This window comes from Rhea pennata, chromosome 7 (genome assembly GCF_028389875.1).
Source record: "Rhea pennata isolate bPtePen1 chromosome 7, bPtePen1.pri, whole genome shotgun sequence".
Taxonomy (NCBI): domain Eukaryota; kingdom Metazoa; phylum Chordata; class Aves; order Rheiformes; family Rheidae; genus Rhea; species Rhea pennata.
The window spans coordinates 3395215-3414328 of record NC_084669.1 but is presented as its reverse complement, the minus strand read 5'-3'; the positions used below and the strand labels follow the sequence as shown (position 1 = coordinate 3414328).

The 19114-nt window shown below is 41.7% G+C and overlaps 1 protein-coding gene across 1 annotated transcript in view; it reads right to left on the bottom strand.

The window, feature by feature from the left end:
• The window catches only part of ADAM12 (ADAM metallopeptidase domain 12), a 188114-nt gene that overhangs the window by 8182 nt on the left and 160818 nt on the right, over positions 1–19114 (bottom strand). Inside the window, exons 14-20 of the mRNA XM_062579862.1 lie at positions 18493–18688; positions 9269–9377; positions 8963–9161; positions 5889–5966; positions 3553–3661; positions 863–998; positions 114–222 (exon numbers count right to left, since the gene is read on the bottom strand). Of these exons, the coding sequence (XP_062435846.1) occupies positions 114–222; positions 863–998; positions 3553–3661; positions 5889–5966; positions 8963–9161; positions 9269–9377; positions 18493–18688 (936 nt within the window). The remainder of the gene's footprint in view (positions 1–113; positions 223–862; positions 999–3552; positions 3662–5888; positions 5967–8962; positions 9162–9268; positions 9378–18492; positions 18689–19114) is intronic.

Genomic DNA, 19114 nt, shown 5'->3' with positions numbered 1-19114 from the left:
TGTTTGCTGTTCTATTTGACATTGATAACATGTAATACTTGTATTATAATAAATTACTTCAGTGAAACTGAAAATATGTAATGGGCTCTTCTTTATATTATTTAGGAACTCACCTTTTGTATGGTTGTATTTTGTGGCTTCACGATCAGATTTTTACTGAGAGATGTGGAATGAACATGATTAGGCTCAGATGAATTGGAAGGTCTTGCTGGACTCACAGACCTGCAATACGGTGTAAATTTATTGAACACAACACTCTGCTTTTTAATATTGTTTTTAAACATTAACCTCTTTTCAGAATGAGATTTTGCATAGGCCTTCTGACTTTTTATAGTAAACAAGGAAAGTAAAAATCGTCTAGCACTCTGCCAGAATAAAAATAAATATTGATTTTTTTTGAAACCACTAGTCTGTTAAATTAGCTTTTGCAATCTGTGGAAATGCAGCTTTGTAACACCCAAGAGACTATTCTAATGAACCTAACATTTAAATAGTAATGACCTCCAATATGGAAGTTTCAGTTCACTCCACTGAGTTTAGATAAAAGGCCATGGCACATAATGAAACTATTTCAAGCAAATGACATACAGGCAATACTTCCTTTAATTTTAATTTCTTATCACCAAAAAAAGATACGTCATCAGAAAGTGCATTATTTATTGCCAATGAATAGAGTTAAACTAAAGCAGAAAGCTACTGCGGATGATAAAATTCCGTGACTACTTGCGTTAATGCTGGCTCTTTGCAACACATCATATTTGCACCACTCACTCTGTGATGCATGTGCACGATGAGAGTTGCCGCGTTTACAGCTATTTTCTACTAATCTGTTCTAAAATATAATTAAGGAAAACACTCATACCTTAGTTTCTCTATTGTTGTCTTTTTACTTGTAAACAGCAATCTCATGAACGTCTTCCTTTTCAGATACATGATTGACCCAGCCAAAATAAGGCACAGAATCGTTATCAGCACTCCTATCGTTAAACTCTTATTATCTGAAACAAAACACATTTAGTTATCTGAAATGTGTATATGGGAGCAGGACAGTGTTGTCTTGTCTGGGTTTCTAAATAACTGCAACAAAAGTGAGTAAACCGTGTGTTAAAAAGACTAATACTCTAGTATTTCTTCAGCACGATGCTTGAATTTTAGTCCTGCCCCGCGCACTGCCCGCTTCCAGCGTGGGCGAGAAAAAGAGGCTGCGAGAGGGAGAGCACAGGCAGAAGTGCCCAGGCCGTGGGGCGCGTTAAGGACACGGTCTGGTCCCCCACACGTAAGCAGCACCTCTCGTGCCTTTATAACCAGATGTTAAGGGCTTTCCTTGCACTTACTTCAACACCTGGCAAATGCTCTGAAACCCGCACCGCGGAGGCGAGCGAGGAGCCCAAGGACTGCCTCGAGCAGCGGCGCCGCGCGCTGCCCAGGGCCGCGGCGCTCGGCAAGGCGCTGCCGCCTCCCGTGCGCCTGGCCGCCGGCAGAGTGCTCCAAGTTACGTCTAGTAAAAGCACATTGCTGGGACCTAGGTAAGTAGGACACGGCAAAGACGTGACCCTTGACTACGAGGCTGCAGCTGAAAGAAAGTCTTGGTTTTACAAAGAGGCAAGAAGCAGCTCTGATACGTACGGGCACGTACGTATGTGATGTGCTGAGGCTGTTGTGGTTCTTCAGGACTGCAGAGCTAGGACGTGCACGCATCCACAGTAGGAGGCACAGCTTTAATCTTTGCTCTGGTAACCTATCATCACTGTCTCAGTCTTATCCTGGCTGAATTTCAGCCAGCTGGCTCTCATCTGTTGGCCTAAGCTCCCTCAGTCGCTGCTGCACAGTCAGCAACGTTGACTGAAAAAAAAGTACGTTCAGCGCTTGATGGTGCAGGAAATTCTGAGCTTTTTATCTGACAGTATTCCAGAATAATAAATCCCTCACCATTCCTAAATGATTAATAAAATTGTGTAACTAAGATTATGCCATTGAAATAATTAATTTTTCTTTACCTAACAATTAAATATGTAAGGCTTCTTAATAAGAAAACCATAGAGTATCAAACACATGGGTTTACTGGAAGCCAGCTGGGTAAAACCAGTTATTAAATACTAATGTGACCGCGTGCCACGTTTGACGAAGGTGAATGGATTTTATTGGGCTAATCCTTCTGCAGTTTCATGTGCAGAACAGCGATGCTGCAAAATACTCCGATCATAATCCAAACTGCCCCAACAAGTTTTCATTTTTAAATCCAAGCGTCAGGGAAAGGAAATTAGGTACTCTAACAATTTCCGTATTTGTTTATTCCCAGCATTACTGAATGCGGCACTGTCTTTATAGATAGCTGGTGAAACTACCACACCATATTAAACTTGTTTAGAAATAGTTTTCTGTAACAGTGAAGTGTCAGCCTCCAAAACACAAAATGCACAAATTATTACCATTACATTCCTCTTCTCCAGCTGGAGGTGTGCCATTAGAATGTGCCGCACAGACAGCGACTTCGCAGTTCCCTAGCTACTTGGATACAAGGTAAACTGAGACAGGATTATAGTACTTTAGAGCAAATCTTGAAAGAAAACATTTAACACATAAGAATTCACACTTGTTCAGTTTCTGAGCGCAGTTCTTTGCTATCTTACCAGCTAGTAGCTATTTAAAAAAGATCTTTCAACAGTGAAATTGTAATACGAAGTGTCATCATGGAAATGGCAGTAAGCTCAGCACTGCAATTCACTGTAGGATCTAGCATGTAGAGTATACAAACCATTTTGTTTTTAAATAGCATTATGCATATGAAAAGAGACCAGATCATTTCCCAGCAAATGTTGTTATATTTGCAAACATGACTAAACTCTTGGCCCTTTCAGTTGCTCAGGCATAAATCAGAAATAATTCCATGAAAGCCATTAAAATTACAGTACCCTGGAGAAAAACTAGCATGTGATGATTATCAAGTTCAGTGACATTGCAACATGCCTAGAAATAATTCCAGCCGAGGCTGGCCACAGGGGAAGTTAGATACAACAGCTAGTATTCTGGAGCCTGACCAAGGGGGAACTCAAGACGCAAGTTACAGAGAACAGACGTCTCCTACTACTATCATATATAGGGGAACTTATATGGAAAATATGCAGATGTTACCTATAAAATATAGTTTCAGTCTGGTATGGTCAGAAATCTGGTATGTGCCACAATGTGGAAGAACCTCCTTACAAGCACAGTATCAAATATAACCCTGATTTTTTGAAAGTAAAAGTAGGCCACACATATGCCAAGATCTGGCATTTGTAGTTGTTGCATTTTCTGATTTTCATTAGGCACACAACTGTAGAAAGCAGATTGTGTGTACAATAAAATAATTTCATTAAGATGCACTACTAAACTCAACTATGTAGCTAAAAAAGCCCAAACATTTTCAAGTCGGTGCCAGTGCATTTGGACTAAGCCATTCAATTTACTGGCTTATTTCCCAAACTTGCAAGCTCACTACTTAAAAGACGACCCTTTGTATTTTCACTTTTTATCACAGAAATAACGGGTAAAGCACGGGTTACTACTAACCTGCTTGCCTAATTGGTCCACTGTCCATGCTGCCACCGAACCCTGGATTGTCACAGTATGGGGGGGCCCAGTCAGCTTCACAGTGACAGTTTTTTTTATTGTTGCAGACCTTCAAAACAAAGATACGAGAAGTCTTACCCCAGATACCTGAGAATGACACTAGCCAGCGAGGCCTCCTACCCGGAGAGCGGCGCATCTGAAAGAACTGAAGCGCCGTACTGGACGCTGCTCGCTGGGGCACCTCCCGGGGCATACCGCCGCTCCGAAGGCGAGACCCTGTGCAGTAACAGGCAGCCTCGGTTATTTGCTTGGCAGGTAATAATTTGGGTTGCACCAGCTGACTCCTTCTATACCTGCATAAAATGTGTAGGATCAGTGGGAAAAAGAGTGTTTGTGGAGAGGTAGGCTTGTAGTCACCCGGGTTCACGTATTAAGGGTAATCACCCCTCTCCCTCCTTCCCTCCCTCCAGCCGCAACAGTATCTGCCTGCCAGCTGTTGTTCCTTCTCCCTTCACAGGAGCCAGAGAGTCTCTTTGCGCTGCGAACACCGCAAAGCTTCCTCAGCCTGCCTGACCACTCCAGCCACGAAAGGCTTGTGCTAGGCTGCGTACTGATTTCCCCACGGCTCAGATCCCCCCAGCTCAGAGACGGACCAGTTGCAGGGAGAGGATGCGAAACTGGAAGCAGGCCAGAGGCAACCCTCCCTTTGACATCACATCTGCACTGTCTCTAAAGATGTATCGCTCAGTACTCTGGTGGTTTTTCTCCGAGTTAAGGAAAAACTAGGAAAAGCTGTTTTACCAAAAAGCTCCCTGCAGGGTGAGAGCCCTCCAAAGAACCAGACTCAATAGTCACCACCAGCCCGTTCCTACTGCACGAAGGAGGCCGTGCTGGCAGACTCCCGGCTTTCTCTTTGGGAGAGGCCACGCAGTCCCAAACAGCCAAAAAAAGATGGGCTGGTCTTTATTCCCTTTTGCTGCCCCCTATATAGGGTGTGCCTGCGATGCTAACACAGGTGCCAAAGAGCCAGGCTTTTTCAACAGAATAAAACAACAGAATGAGCTAAACATTTTGTTACCTGGTTTTGTTTTTTAAAGGAAGGTTTGGGGGCTTACAGCCAGCTGTCAGTGTGGTCCTTTAAGCTGTGCTAACACTGACCATCCCTGCTCTACTGCTGCCACGGAAAAAATTGCACAGTACATCTATTGACGAATGGCTTTCTGAGTAAGACACTAGTCCGTTCACATGCGTTCTCGAACACGCATTTCCTGGCGAGGCCAGCGGGCAGGCTTTCAGTAAGACTACACTGGAGATGTTTGCACACAGTATTAATTAAAACATCATCTGCTTAGCTTAGACTTGCTCTGGTCATGTAAGATGTAAAAGGAAAAAAAAGATTCATTTTTCCTGGACAGGAAGAGAGTTAAAAATATCATTCATTAAGCACTAGTTTTTAAATTAAAGCACTACAGGGATTCCCATCAACAGCTATGAGGGGTCCTTTTTTTTTTCCTACTCAGGAGTCACCAAACATGGCATAAAGATGCCAGGGTAGGTTGATGCTCATGGCAGCACAGTGGTAAAAGGCAGCACCACCAACACTACACAGCTTTTCAAATACAGGATGATAAAATAAGCTCAAATAAGTTAAAATTCCTTCACAGGAGAGGACAGAGAGTTTCATATGAATCTTTCAATATGGATGGCACAGCCTTTCACCAAAACAAACAGGTCATTAGAAAATCAAGGTTAACAAGGCATAGTTTGAAATAATTAACACTTCCGTAATATAAACTAGATTTCAAAACATTTAGGTATCATTAACTGAAACAGATATCACCATGTTTTTCATCCCATCACTTGCATACCATGAAACTAATGAGTATGCCTTTACTTTAATACTTTTGGAAATGCTTTATTGCAGTATCTCAATTCAAATGCATGTTTTAACTCTGCCGGGCCCACACAGAAATGGTCTTGTTTAGAATGTTAATGGGAATTATTCATGAAGGAAGATTAGACTTAAATTGCCTGGAAGGTGACAAAATTCCTTTTTACCTATACTGTTAAAAAAAAAAAAAAAAAAAAAAAAAAAGACAATTACTACCTGATAAATATTTCTTTGTTAAATAATTTCATTTGCTCAGTTCATTAAGGGACACCGAAAATTGAGAAAAAAGTATGTGAGAAAAAAGTATTGCAATGACTTTCACTGATATATTACAAAGAATCACAGATCCCAAAGCTATTACATAAAACGATTTCTTGTCCAATGGTTATTGACCCACTGCAAAGAAAGAGAGAAGAAAAAAAAAAAATGTTCCTAGAGTACTTACTCCACGTCCATGGCACTTTGTTACACATTTATGCACACCAAAAACACTCGTATTCTGACATCGGCGATTAAGACAAATCTGCAAAATAGGAGGGGAAGGAGGGTTTTAACGGTGCTGGACGCTGCTGCTCTCAACGTGTCGCATCCCTTTGCAGTCCCGCACCGTTCCCGTCTGCCGACTGTTCCTCCGGCGGCTGCAGAGATCCGCCTGCGCGCAGCGCCTCGAGCGCGCTACGTTCACCGAAACGTAAGGCCGTCCGATTTACGCCTGCGTAAATCCTTTGGGCCCACATCTGCGGAACTGCACGCTGCCTGGCCGGCGTCAGGGGCAATCCGAATTCCAGTTCTTACGCGGGTAGGATGCAGAGGGTGTGCGCACACACGATTTCACTGAACTGCCACTAGTAGCAATCCACCTGGGGCTGCCTGGTTTTTTTTTTTTTTTTTAAGGCAATTCAAAAAAAATATCAGCGACATTTCTGGACGAGGGAGGCACGAAGCAGGGTTGCGTTCGGGTCTTCGCAACCAGCAGCCAACTCCTGAACGACGGGTTCAGATCCCCACTGCTGGAAAGCGGCAACAGCGCAATACTGATTTACGCTAGTACAGAGTCCGAACCCAGGACAACCCGAGTATTTTCCGGAGGTCACTGATATATGTGGGCTCACTTCTGTTCTTCAGGAGAACGGAGACCGTTCTAACGGTCAGCTTTCCCAGGCTAAATTATTTTCACACATAACATAAAATAATAATCTTACAGGAAATAAAAGTAAGCAAATACTATGTGCAAAGTAATCAAATGCAAATTTTTTTGTTTTCTGGTCATTATCAGCAAACTTCAGCCTGCCAATAAAACTGAAGTTTGGCATAAGGCAAGATAAGCACCATGTAATAAAGCTATCAAACAGTCAACTGACTGATGAAGCTATCAGTAATGAGAACTTATCCAACTAAAATTTGGAAAGAAAAAAAAAGAAGAAAAAATTAGGACTAAAATGACTCTTAATAGGCTATGTTCACCAAAAAAAAAAAAAAAAAAAAAAAAAAACCCACAGCTCACAATTTTGCTCCCATTTAACTGCAGTTCAGTTCAGTAATACTAAAAGTCAGTCACAATAATTAGCATTAAACTAGGAAAAGTGTTGAAGGAGACGACAGGGATGCTTAATCAGGGCACTTATCCCCTGGGGAGAAGGAAAAATGGAAGGAAATTAGAGTGAATTGGCATCAACATGCACGCATGTAGAGAATACGGGCTGATTACAGCAGTATTCACAATTCAGATAGTCACAGTGGAGCAGCACACAGAATTCTGATCACATTAAAATGGCTGCATTTCAAATTGTGCATCCTCAGCTTAGAAAACTCAAGAATATTTAAATTCATATTCTTAATCCATAATACAAATGCGCTAATGTCCTCAAAGTAAAACATACAATTTCATAAGTATTAGCCTGTGTATTCTATAGTGTGTATGTGTATGATTAGATAGATTAGAAAGATTAAATACTCATTAGTAAAACATAATGGGGTGCTTCTCCAGTGTCGAATTTTCTTTGAAGAGACATTTTATAGACTCTTTTCTAATAGATTGACTTAGAAATGTTACAAAGGTTGTTTTCTTGTAACAGGATTGTAGTTGCATTAGGGATATGTTTTAAACCTGCTCTCAATGCAGTGTGCTAATCCAACATAATTCAAAAGCATTCAGAAATTCAGAGGCTTACTTGAATTTACCACAAGTTATCAAAGCACTTTTTTCCTCGCCTTGTCATTAATCCACCGAGGGTATGGAAATCCTCTTCACTGCAGTAGCTTGTGGCCTCCTTTCCACTTCTCCCTCCTGGAAACCCATAACCGTCTCCCACTACTCTCTGCTCTTCTCTCCAAATAAAAATCCCCGGACACTCATACAAAATTTGGACTATACTCACGCCAGACACTACAATACTTGTAAAATATGACTGCATTAAAATCAGTTTTGGTGGCTGAACATCAATAAGCTGAACATTACATTTTTCTAATAGTCTTACCAAGATCGCTTTTCCTGCGAGTAAAAGGGGGAGGGGGTCATAATCAGCAGACTCCACAAGTACATTCCAAAACTTAAAGTGCAACTAGTGAGAATTTGGTAAAACTACCACGAAACACTACAAACACTGGCAAAGCTTGGGGCGCTGGTATGGAAATCTCAAATTTTGCATTTCCTATTATAAACATAAGAGCAGCCAGCTGAGGCAGGTGAGACAAGGATCCGCTGAGCCTCAACGAGTAGCTCTTCATGAATTTTTCTCCAGTGGAGCTATCCTCTGCCTTTTTGAGCACGTTCGTACTTTTGACCTCAGAATGTCTTGTGGCAATAAGTTGTACGGTTTTCTCAGCATGCTCAGTGAAAAAGTATTTCCCCTTTTGTTTGCTCTAAACTCCTCACCTGATTTCATTTGCTCCATGCTTAGGCATCGCTGTCTCCTGCTCTCATCCCCATGGTACACTAGATTTTATGTACTTGTATAAGCTATTAAAACTGCAAGATCTCTTCACTGAGTTGAAACACCTAGACCTGTGCTCATTACAAGCCAAGCTCTCTGAAGTGGTGCAAAGGCCATTTAGAGGGTTCAGGGAAAATGACATTGGTAAATTTAAATGCTGAACCCTGAAACCTCAAACTCTGAATTTAGGCAACACAGAAACCAATTTAACTCTAATACTAATTCCTAGGTCTCACTTCCACCGATGAATGCACTGAACTCATCAGAATTTCATTAACTCTCCCGTAACGTATTTTGCTACACTTGTTTGGCAGGAAGTACGCATCTGACAGATACTTGGGGCTGTCCTAACAAATCATGCATAAACTTGAGCAACTTGCACTGCATCTGCAAGACTAATTCAAAACAGTGGCCAAAAAAAGGGAGCAGAAATCTGACTCAGTGTGAGCACGAGAAACAATGACAACCCACTAATTCTTCATGAAAAGAAATCCCAAAGCAAAACACTGCGCAGTTTAGTACAAAGTACTTTCTAACAGGCAGGGTAGGGATGTTCGCCTGGGCTGGGAGCATTTCAGAGCCTTACTTTTCCATCTGCGCACTTGGTTCCTGACAGCACAAGACCAGGATCTGGCATATCATCTCCCAAGTATACATGGGTACCACGGCACAGAATCTTTCCACCTTCCTGAAGTGGGATGTTAGTTTCTATGGAAACAGCATTGGTACCAATTACAGGTCGATTTGCTCCTCCTTGACACTGAATTTTTCCACATTTAGCATCTCTGAAGGAAATAAAGAAAACCAAAAATTAGTTAAATGATTTTAAATGTTATAAGCCCCCTCCCCTCACGCTTGCATCAGGTCCCGTGTTTGTAAAGAAAGGCCCTACCTGGGTTCACATTTAGCGAAGGAGCTCTTGGAGTCTTTGCCACAGTTGCCGTAAGGATCACCTGCAGAATTCACTCTCTCAAAACAGATCCCAGGAGCAGGTTTCGCACCTGAAACAAAAACACATCAAAACTTTTCATCTGCTACAAGGTGCTTTTAATATATTTTTTTTTTTTTTTTTAGCTCCACTGATGTTTTAGTGGAAGATAAGATGTGATCTGCATACTGATGAAACATAACAAAACAGATGTGCTTGGTCAGCATGCTAATTGAAGAGCCCGAATGTACGGATTTTCCCCAGTTGTCTGTCTTTCTTGGCAATGCTAAGCAATAACCAATGCACAACTCATTCTTTTGGGGAATTTCTAGATTATATCCCTCTTGAGAATCCTCCCAGGACACAAAGACTTTAGCAAATGCCAAATCGAGTAAGAAAGATGCAGCCCAGCTGGTAAGTTAGCTCCCTCCTTTTTACAGGAGCCCACATGATTTTAGTGAAAGCCCAAGAGCTGAAGCCAAAGAAAACACTTTTAAAGAAAGGCCTTTGAAAGTACAATTCAGTATAACAAGAGACCAGAATAAATGAAGGTGCAAAAGGGAGCGCTTTATGGCTGTAAAAACAGGACCACGTGACACGACTAAGAGAATACGCTGCAACTAGCTCAAGCTAATGTACTGAGGAGAGGAAACTATCCCCACCTTAATCCACAGTAAATCCATGCCTGAGAGGAAGGACTAGGTTGAAAGAGGGATTATTTCTACCATGGTGGTAGAACTAGGAATCTTGGAAGGGAGGCAGCATCTGGCAACGCCAGCCGCTGCCTTTTATAATGCAGACATACTAATACCAAAGTAACTTCCGTGACGGGAGCAATCCTGGGAACGTTTGTGCGGTCAGGTTACTCATCCCTACTTCTATATTTTTATGTTAGAAGGTACCATCTAGTCTAATCTCTTATATAGAAAATGTCTTGTCCACTCTTTGCCAGATTTTCACCACTATAAAGTATCTTTCAGCGAAGTATCCAAGTGTAGATTTGAAATATCTAACAGGTGGAGGATCTACTTCACCAATTTCACTGTTGCAATAATTAATTAGTCCCCCTAATTATTGCAAAAATATGAATTTTAAAGGGTCCTTTGCTTGAGCTCTTTAGTCCTCCATATTTTCTTCCCATGAAGATATTTAATAGCACAGTCAGGTCACTGCCAACATTTCCAACCCTCCAACACACAGACTTGCTCTGAGGAGACAGGACAGTAGAGACATACTGGCTACACTTCTTAACAGATACATAGAGAGGTGTCTACACGAGCACTGGTACCACTGGTAAAGCTGTGCTGAGAAGGCATTTTTCAGAATAAACTCTCTCACATAAAACACAAACAAGAACTGCTGTACTTTTGACAGATCAGCCAAACTCAAACAAAACAAGAATTGACAATAAATGACGTGATAGCCTAGAAGCTGAGAATATACAATTTTTTACACAGTGCCCCCTGATTTTTAACAGACAGAATATCTGAGCTAACATTACAGTTTTCAAATGTTCTGAGCCACCTCCAGGTGTGTAAGCATATCGCTGTGAGCAAAACATGTATCATTTATTTAAACCATCCTGAAGATTTCATCTAAAAGTCTTCAAAGAAGAAGAAGGTTTAAAAAAGGGTTTCAATTCCTCGAGAACAAAATAGAAATATGACTGTAAACCTTACAGTTAGTGTGGCTCCTTTCACTAGTAACTCAGAGTTTAAAGCCTCAATTAGTTAAGCTGCATTTCACAGTCCGAAGCTTGTCTAGTAGTATGTACTGCTGAACAGCAATCTAATGCTATTAAGGACAAAATGTTAAAGCTTAGAATGGCACCCTCTCTTCTCCCTAACATTTTTACATGCAATCTGTAAAACTCAAAGCAGGGCACAGAAGGAACAGAATATGAGCTGCTGCTTCCCTAGAGAGGACAAGAGCTTGAAGTTTTTGAAAGATTATTATCAAGCTTGCTGAGTTCAGAGTATTTCTCAAATCTGGAACTATTAAAAGGGACTCACACAGGATCCTTTCACTTCTTTTCATTAAACCACAAGCAATAATCATAAATCAACAAAAGCATCTAGACAAGGCACTGTGCAAAAAGCAAAAATATGAATTCCATTTTCAGCATGTAGTTTCCTCCTCATCTTTCCAGGGCAGCGACATTAACTATTCAGCATGATACAAACATTAAAATGTGCATATACTATTCCAGCTTTAGAACAGAGAGGGATGGAAGGAAAAAGGCCAAGTAAAACTAACTGCTTTTTCCCCAACCTCTGCAAAGAACGACTTGCTCAGACCTACTTCACCAAAGCAATAAGGACCCCTATCAACCATAACCCTATGCAACTGCTCTCGGCCTCCTTTCTTCTCAGCTGCAAATCCTGTGCGGAGACGTGTTCAGCCAAGGCAGTACCACCACAACAACCAACGGCTTCCTTGGAGGACATGCCTGCAGCAGCCCAGAGCATAGACATGCTTTCTCCAGCCAAAAACTAAACAATCACTCACAGTCCTATGTTTTGACTGTAGGTGACCTAGCAAAGATTCATTAAAAGCAGGTGTTGAAGAAACAGAGGAACAGAGGATTCCTGAAAAACTAAAAGATTTTAAGGTATGTATCATCCCCTTTCATCTGGTAGAAAATTGTCTTTTTTTTTTTTTTTTAACGTAGAAGCTCAGCATGCTACATATGAGGGAAACCAGTATTTGGGAAGAGCAACACATCTGTAGCATCCATTCAGGGCTCAGACAGTGAGCTTTAACGCAACCAACATTACTCGACAAGAGAACAGATCTCATGGAGGACAACAAAATGCTCCCCTGCCAGCCTCTGAGCACTCCGCGTACCAAAACACCTGGTACCCAACAATCATCTGGGGCTTGGAGACCAAATCTAGCTCCAATTTCTATTCTCTAAATGAAAGTATAACACTGTGGCTTGGGATTCAGATGACTGTTCCTTCTCCCAACTAGTTTCTCACAAGATTTGGACTTTATTATAGCTGAAAACATGTAAGACTGTATGAAACTGAACAGATGGAACTACCAAGTTAAAAGGAAGATTTCAGAGGAAGAGAATCGTAATGTTGTGTTTCTGGCGGAAACCCATTTATCATGGTTGCACTACATAAACTGAAGCAGAAACTCCTGTCTTTCTCCATTTTGCTACCTCAACAGGCAAAGACAAAATGATTTGCAAAGGTATCTAGTGGTTATTAAATGCTTTGAACCAGATGTGCAGAGTTTACTTCGCTTTGCTATTGATGATTACAGTATTGCGACCCTGTAATTAAGGTCCTGTCAGCCTTTCCACGCTAAGCCTTATTGAAGGGATTAAATCAGCCATTTAAAATTGCAGCAGGTCAAAGCTCACCACTGCAGTTGTCAGCCTGGAGATGCTTCCTCCACCCCCTGCACGCGTATATTGATGAGCTCACTTCTTTAGCTATAGGGTCATAACGCAGAGAAGTCTTACGGATTTAGAAGCCATAAAAGAACGCTGTGTCTTCCAGATTGCCCCAGATCTGCTTCAACGGGCAAATACTTTCACAATATTCAGAAAGAGAAATTTCTGACCATGGTGCTGATTCCAAGCAGAGCAAAACATCAGCTAGCAGTCTGAGAGCGGAGAGGAGGAACATTTAGTTTTGGTTCCCAACATTATCTCAGACTTACTTCAAAAAGTGTATGCAGTATCTATACATAGGAGTGGGAAGGGAAAAAAAAGGCACAGGCTGGTACTCAGAGTGCACCAACAAGCACCATAAAAGACTGTAAAAATAAACGTAAACATAGAAATACAGTGTTGAACGTCACGTGATTTGCACCTGGATTTTAGATCTCACTAGGTCTGCTTTACTGCACTGACGATGCAAAACAAACTTACATGATCTTCCCTTGGCCTCTCTCTCTTCAACTTGGTGATCCCTGCTGTTAAGTTTGGGAAAGAGTAGGAAGGTGTTTGACCTGTTCTTTCTGCATTTAAGGAGTATGCTTGTTCTTACCAGTGTTCAGAACAAAGTTTAATGCCCTTCACATCCCCAACTGAAAATGGCCTGGCCATAAATTTGCAATGGTCAAAGCAGTTTGAGTTTTTTGGTTGTGCTACATTATATTTTAAATCATTATAGTGCTCAAATAGATTAGCATTCTCCCAAAAGTTGTTAGAAACAGTTTGATCTGTTGATTTAGATGGGGATGGATGGCCCTGTGTTACTTAGTCTTTATTTTGCCTATAGGGCCATACTTGGTAAAAATCCAAAGCTCTTACATCAGTGACAGGTCTCTGTAACAAATATTGACATTAAAATTACAATTGTTCCTATGTAAATAAATAGCCATGTCTATGCAACAAATTTAAGTGTGTTCTAATTACTAAGCCAATGCCTGCCAATGGCTCCCCAAATTCATTGCTTTTTCTCCTCTTGGGGAAAACATACTGACAAACACTTCCTTTTCTTCCCTGTAAGATCACTTTCCAGTCAATGTAGAAAATGGGGGCAGCCTAAAGCTGAGAATCTTCTGTTCTGAGGTAATCAATAATTTCTCTCTTAAATAGTTTTATCTGTATATCTAGTTGCTCCTGAAAATGCCAGTGAAGTACCAGACATTATACAAGGCATTACTGTTCATGGATCTTTCAGTCACACTCTTATCAAGAAGTCAAATCAGTGCAATTTGACATTTCTGAATATGAAAGAAAAAAGGTTTCAACTACTTTATGCATTTTACTCTTTACACATAAAAATTACATGAATTAAGGAGAAAGTGGACAAATCTTCGTGTTCTGAGAGCAGACTAGAACGACCTGGGTCTTTAAAAAGAGCTTATGGCTATCTTCAGAGACTGTCCCCAGGTGTTCTCTTCTTCCACTGTGAGCTCTCCAGCCTGTTGCAAGCAAGGGCTGACTGCAGCATGTTAGATGTTGTGCAGAAAGCCTTGACTTGGAGTCTAGCAAGAAGACCCAAGAATATACTTGGTGTGATGTAGTTTTGTCCCAGTGGGCTTGCAGGGAAAGGAAAATTTGCTTATATTTGTCTTCCACATACCTGATTTCACTGAAGCCCTTGGCTGGAATGCTCCCGATTAAGAAAAAGCCATAGTTGACACTAAGGTTTGGCTCTCGTACTTCAATCACCTCTCTGCTGGTATTAACACCTTGGCATAGGATTTTAACTCTAAAATACTGCAGGTTCTGAGAGCAGTAAGGAGATGCACTGGAGTGGCCATGTGATCCTCTTCCCACTCTTCACTTTCTTGACTGGGGAGCATGGTTTCTTGACCAAGAGTGCCAGTGACAAGCACTGCTCAGCCAAACACACCACCACTTTCCAGCTGCTCCTCAGCACCCTCTGCCAGCAATTCTGCTCTGCCTCTACGGTAGGATGCAGAGAGAGGGGCTCTCCCGGCGGAAGGTACAGGGACCAGCCCTAAACAACATCCTCAGGGCAGAAGCAAAGTTGGGAGTCCTCTCCATAGAGAAATACTGAGCTTGTGTTCGAGGTGAGATGGAGCTGGGGAAGACAGGGCTCATATAAACACAGGGAAAATAATAGTTTGAGATAATTACTATTCAGCTCCAAATCCCTGTTTTATTAGACAGGAAATAACAGAAAATATTTCTCCATTTGAACTGAACTTATCTGTTGAACACAACAAAGAAACTCAATGTAATGCAAGCATTTCTTTCTGGAAACAGATTCTTATTGCTCAGCCTAATATAAACAAGCTCTGATAGTGCTCATCATTTTTCTTTAACCAAATCCAAAAAAATTAAGATCAACATTTATCACTAGGCTACCGGACATCTGTAACCCTACGAATAAAGGCAGATATAGAAAAGAATATCCTGATAAGAAATTCAATACACTGAATATAGTTTAAATAAAAGTTATCATATTTTGTCCCGCATGGATTTATTCTCCTGGGATAAAAAAAAGAGGAATTAATGTAAATGAACTATGACCTGTTTCCACTGTGGTATAGTTTGTATTAAAACAAAAGCCCACAACCCACACAATTACCCTCCACCCACATTTAAAAAAACAATTATTAAACACTTACAGTAATCTGGTAAAAGGTTCAAATGAATATTTTTGATAAAAAGCCCCGAAAAAATACCATGGAATGTTCTAGTCTCTCTTTCTTCTGCAAATTGAGCTGGGAGGAAACAGGTTTCCTGTGTGTCCTGTGAAAGTAGTGAGATTTTAAATGTCCTCTTTGTGCAGCTGTGTGGCCCACCTGGCCCTCGTTGACATTCCACCCCTCGTCTGCCAGCTCGTACTCTAGGAAGATCAAAGTGTGATCTGGCAGGGGACACCACATGACTGGTCTCTAAATTCGGACTACAGGCCTTGACTTTTTGCTTGAAATCTATCTGCTATACTAATTGAAGGCTTTTTTTGTTTTGCTTTCCATTTCTGTTGGCTTCCTAATATATCAAGAGTTTAAAAACTCTGTTGCACAAACAGGCAACACCCTTCTATAGTCAAAGATGCAGTATCCCTTTACATGCCGTTACATGTAGGATAGCACTCAGGAACCCACCTCGCGCCTTAGATCCAAAATTGCTGCGCAGTAGCCACAGCCACTATCTTGCCAGAGCAAGGTGGGTTCCTCATTAAAAATAGAAAGATAATTCTGATCTCCCTTGTGGGGTCTGGCTCAGTTAACTTTACTAGCATTATTTCTAATTTATCCTCGCACCAATGAAACCAGAACTAAGCCTTTCGGTTCAGATTTGGAGGCGGTGCTTTGCTAGGAAACAAATCTGGCAATGGAGCTGCAGCAGTTCAGCTCTCTGACCTTCAGCTGAATTTCTTCTCAACAACAGAAATTACTAACAGTCCAACCAAGTAACTTTCCATGGCATGGGAAACTGTTTCATAAGGAGATTTCATTCTATACAAGAAGAAATGTCTCTGTATCCAGCAGATGAAAAATCCCAGTATGACTAAGACTGGAGGCTATAATTGTACATGCCTCCATGAGCTCATGATAAGTATATGACATGAGTGGGATTTGGAAAAGTATTTCAGAGAGAAAAGTAATTCAGGGAGACCTGGACAGGCTGGAGAGCTGGGCGGAGAGGAACCTCATGAGGTTCAACAAGGGCAAGTGCAGGGTCCTGCACCTAGGGAAAAATAACTGTAGGCACCAGTACAAGCTGGGAGCTGACCTTCTGGAGAGCAGCTCTGCAGAGAAGGACCTGGGAGTGCTGGTGGATGACAAGTCGACCATGAGCCAGCAATGTGCCCTTGTGGCCAAGAAGGCCAATGGTCTCCTGGGGTGCATTGGGAAGGGTGTTGCCAGCAGGTGGAGGGAGGTGATCCTGCCCCTCTACTCAGCCCTGGGGAGGCCTCATCTGGAGTACTGCGTCCAGTCCATATAGTGTAGAATTATTATTTTAGTGATAGAGTAACCCAGTATAATATATTGTATTTTGAATAATGTTATACTTTTCTATATCAAAGACAGCAAGCCTTTTGAGTGCATTTAATGATAGCCCTGGTGAGGCCACATCTTGAGTACTGCGTCCAGTTCTGGGCTCCCCAGGACAAGAGAGACATGGAGCTACTGGAGAGAGTCCAGTGTAGGGCTACGAGGATGCTCAGAGGGCTGGAGCATCTGCCCTAGGAGGAACGGCTGCGAGAGCTGGGCCTCTTCAGCCTGGGGAAGAGAAGGCTGAGGGGGGGATCTTATCAATGTGTACAAGGACCTGAAGGGAGGGTGTCAGGGGGACAGGGACAAACTCTTTTCAGTTGTCCCGTGTGACAGGACAAGAGGCAATGGGCAGAAACTGAAGCACAGGAAGTTCTGCCTGAGCGTGAGGGGGAATTTCTTCACTGTGGGGGTGACAGAGCACTGGACCAGGTTGCCCAGAGAGGTTGTGGAGTCTCCTTCCCTGGAGATCTTCAAGGCCCGCCTGGATGCAACCCTGTCTAACACGTTCTAGGTGACCCTGCTGAGCAGGGGGGTTGGACTAGATGATCTCCAGAGGTCCCTTCCAACCTTATTGATTCTATGATTTCGGATGCATGATTTTTACCACGTGGGGAGCTTAATGATGAACTGGAACTCCTCTCACACATTACACACAACCAAGAGAGCTTTTCCCTTCTATCTGCATTAGTGACATTATTTCTTGTGCTGCTTTAACACTCTTTAAAAAAGATTTGCAAATGGTCCAACCTCCTATGAAGACAACAGATAAATACTTCAATAGACTTCATGATCTGTCTTCATGATCTTCTGATCAAGACAATGATATGTGTCATTATATTTATACATAAGTTTAAAAATGGAGTTGAAGGCAGAGAGATACTGAATTCAAAGAAGCTAAGGGAATGGAAAAAGTTATCTTGAAAGAAATAATAAAAGCTCTACTATAGTGCTTTTCTTCATCAGCATTCAAAGTGTTTTTTCCCATTTGAGAGAGAGGGAACTGAGACGCTGAGGGAGATGTAACTTGTCCAAGGTGACTCAGCAAGCTATAGAATCCATGTTTCCTTAGTTAGTGGTATTCCAGTTGAAAAGCCATGGGACATAACAGGAAGGTGAGCTGCCTTCCCGGAAAATCATTTACTTGAGACAATCCTAGAGACCATGCAATTAGATTTTTGCAAAAAGTAAATGAATTCCCAAGGGAGAATAACATTTCTTTCTGCTTCAGAGCATACTCCGCTAAGGGTACTATTAGGAGGTAAGTTTACAGGGTAATACCAGTTAATAAATGCACACACTGATACAGGACTCTTATGCTAGTGTCAAACACTGAACTGTAGACAGACATCTTTTATTTTTTGCAGATAAGCAATTTAGAGCATGGGTGGGAGTTTACACACCACTCTGAAAAGGGATGTGATTTTAACCCGACTCAGCAGCATTCAGCACTCTACAGAATAACATAAGGCCATATCAAAGCTAGCATCAAATGGTTTGCTGAAGTTCAAATAGCCAGTCGTAGCAGTGTTGCAGAATGAAACTAGCAATTCTCCACCTCCTGCTGCAAGAACTAAACAGGACTGCAAATGAATCACAGAATGATTTCCTCATTATTCAGTTCTCCATTTCAAAAAAGAATAGATACAGATTGGTACTGTATAAAATTCCCCCAAATCCATCTATAATCACACAGATTTTCTTCTCAAACCTGTCCAATAAACAGAACTCCTGGCTCTAAAACTCACCTTGGCCCCAGAGCGTGATACACTGCTGTTCATGGGTCTGGCATATGCCGTTGTAGCAGTAGCCATCCACTCTGTGGCAAGCATGTCCATCGTGCAAATAGACGTTAGCTGGGCAGTGAGGGCTGGCGCCAGTGCAGAACTCTGGCAGATCACAGGAATTACTTGACTCTCTGCAAGAAATCCCTGCCGGTTTTAACTGAAAAACAAACAAACCCCTTGAACCACTGTAATTCCAGTCAATAACAGTTATGCAGTGGCATAATCCATGCAGCACACAAACAGCTTTTTTTGGTGGCTCTGCACCAAAGGACCACAGTGAACAGTATAAAGATTATGCAGCCCTTTAAATATATTTATTCAAGATACGTTGCAAAGAATTTGGCACCTTTTTATAACGAGGGCCAAACTGAGCTTGCAGTTGCAAACACAGCTCATGTGGCTCAGGTCAGAGGCAAATCTAGCTCTTTTTTAGTTTGCAAGTATGAGTAAATTTTTCAGATCACCTCCTGTAATCCTGTTTTTTATTAGGAATCTGAAAACAGATGTAAAAACATACTAGGCTCTACAGCACAAAAGATGCACTGTAACACTAACCAAAGGTCAGCTTAGAAACTTGTTCATA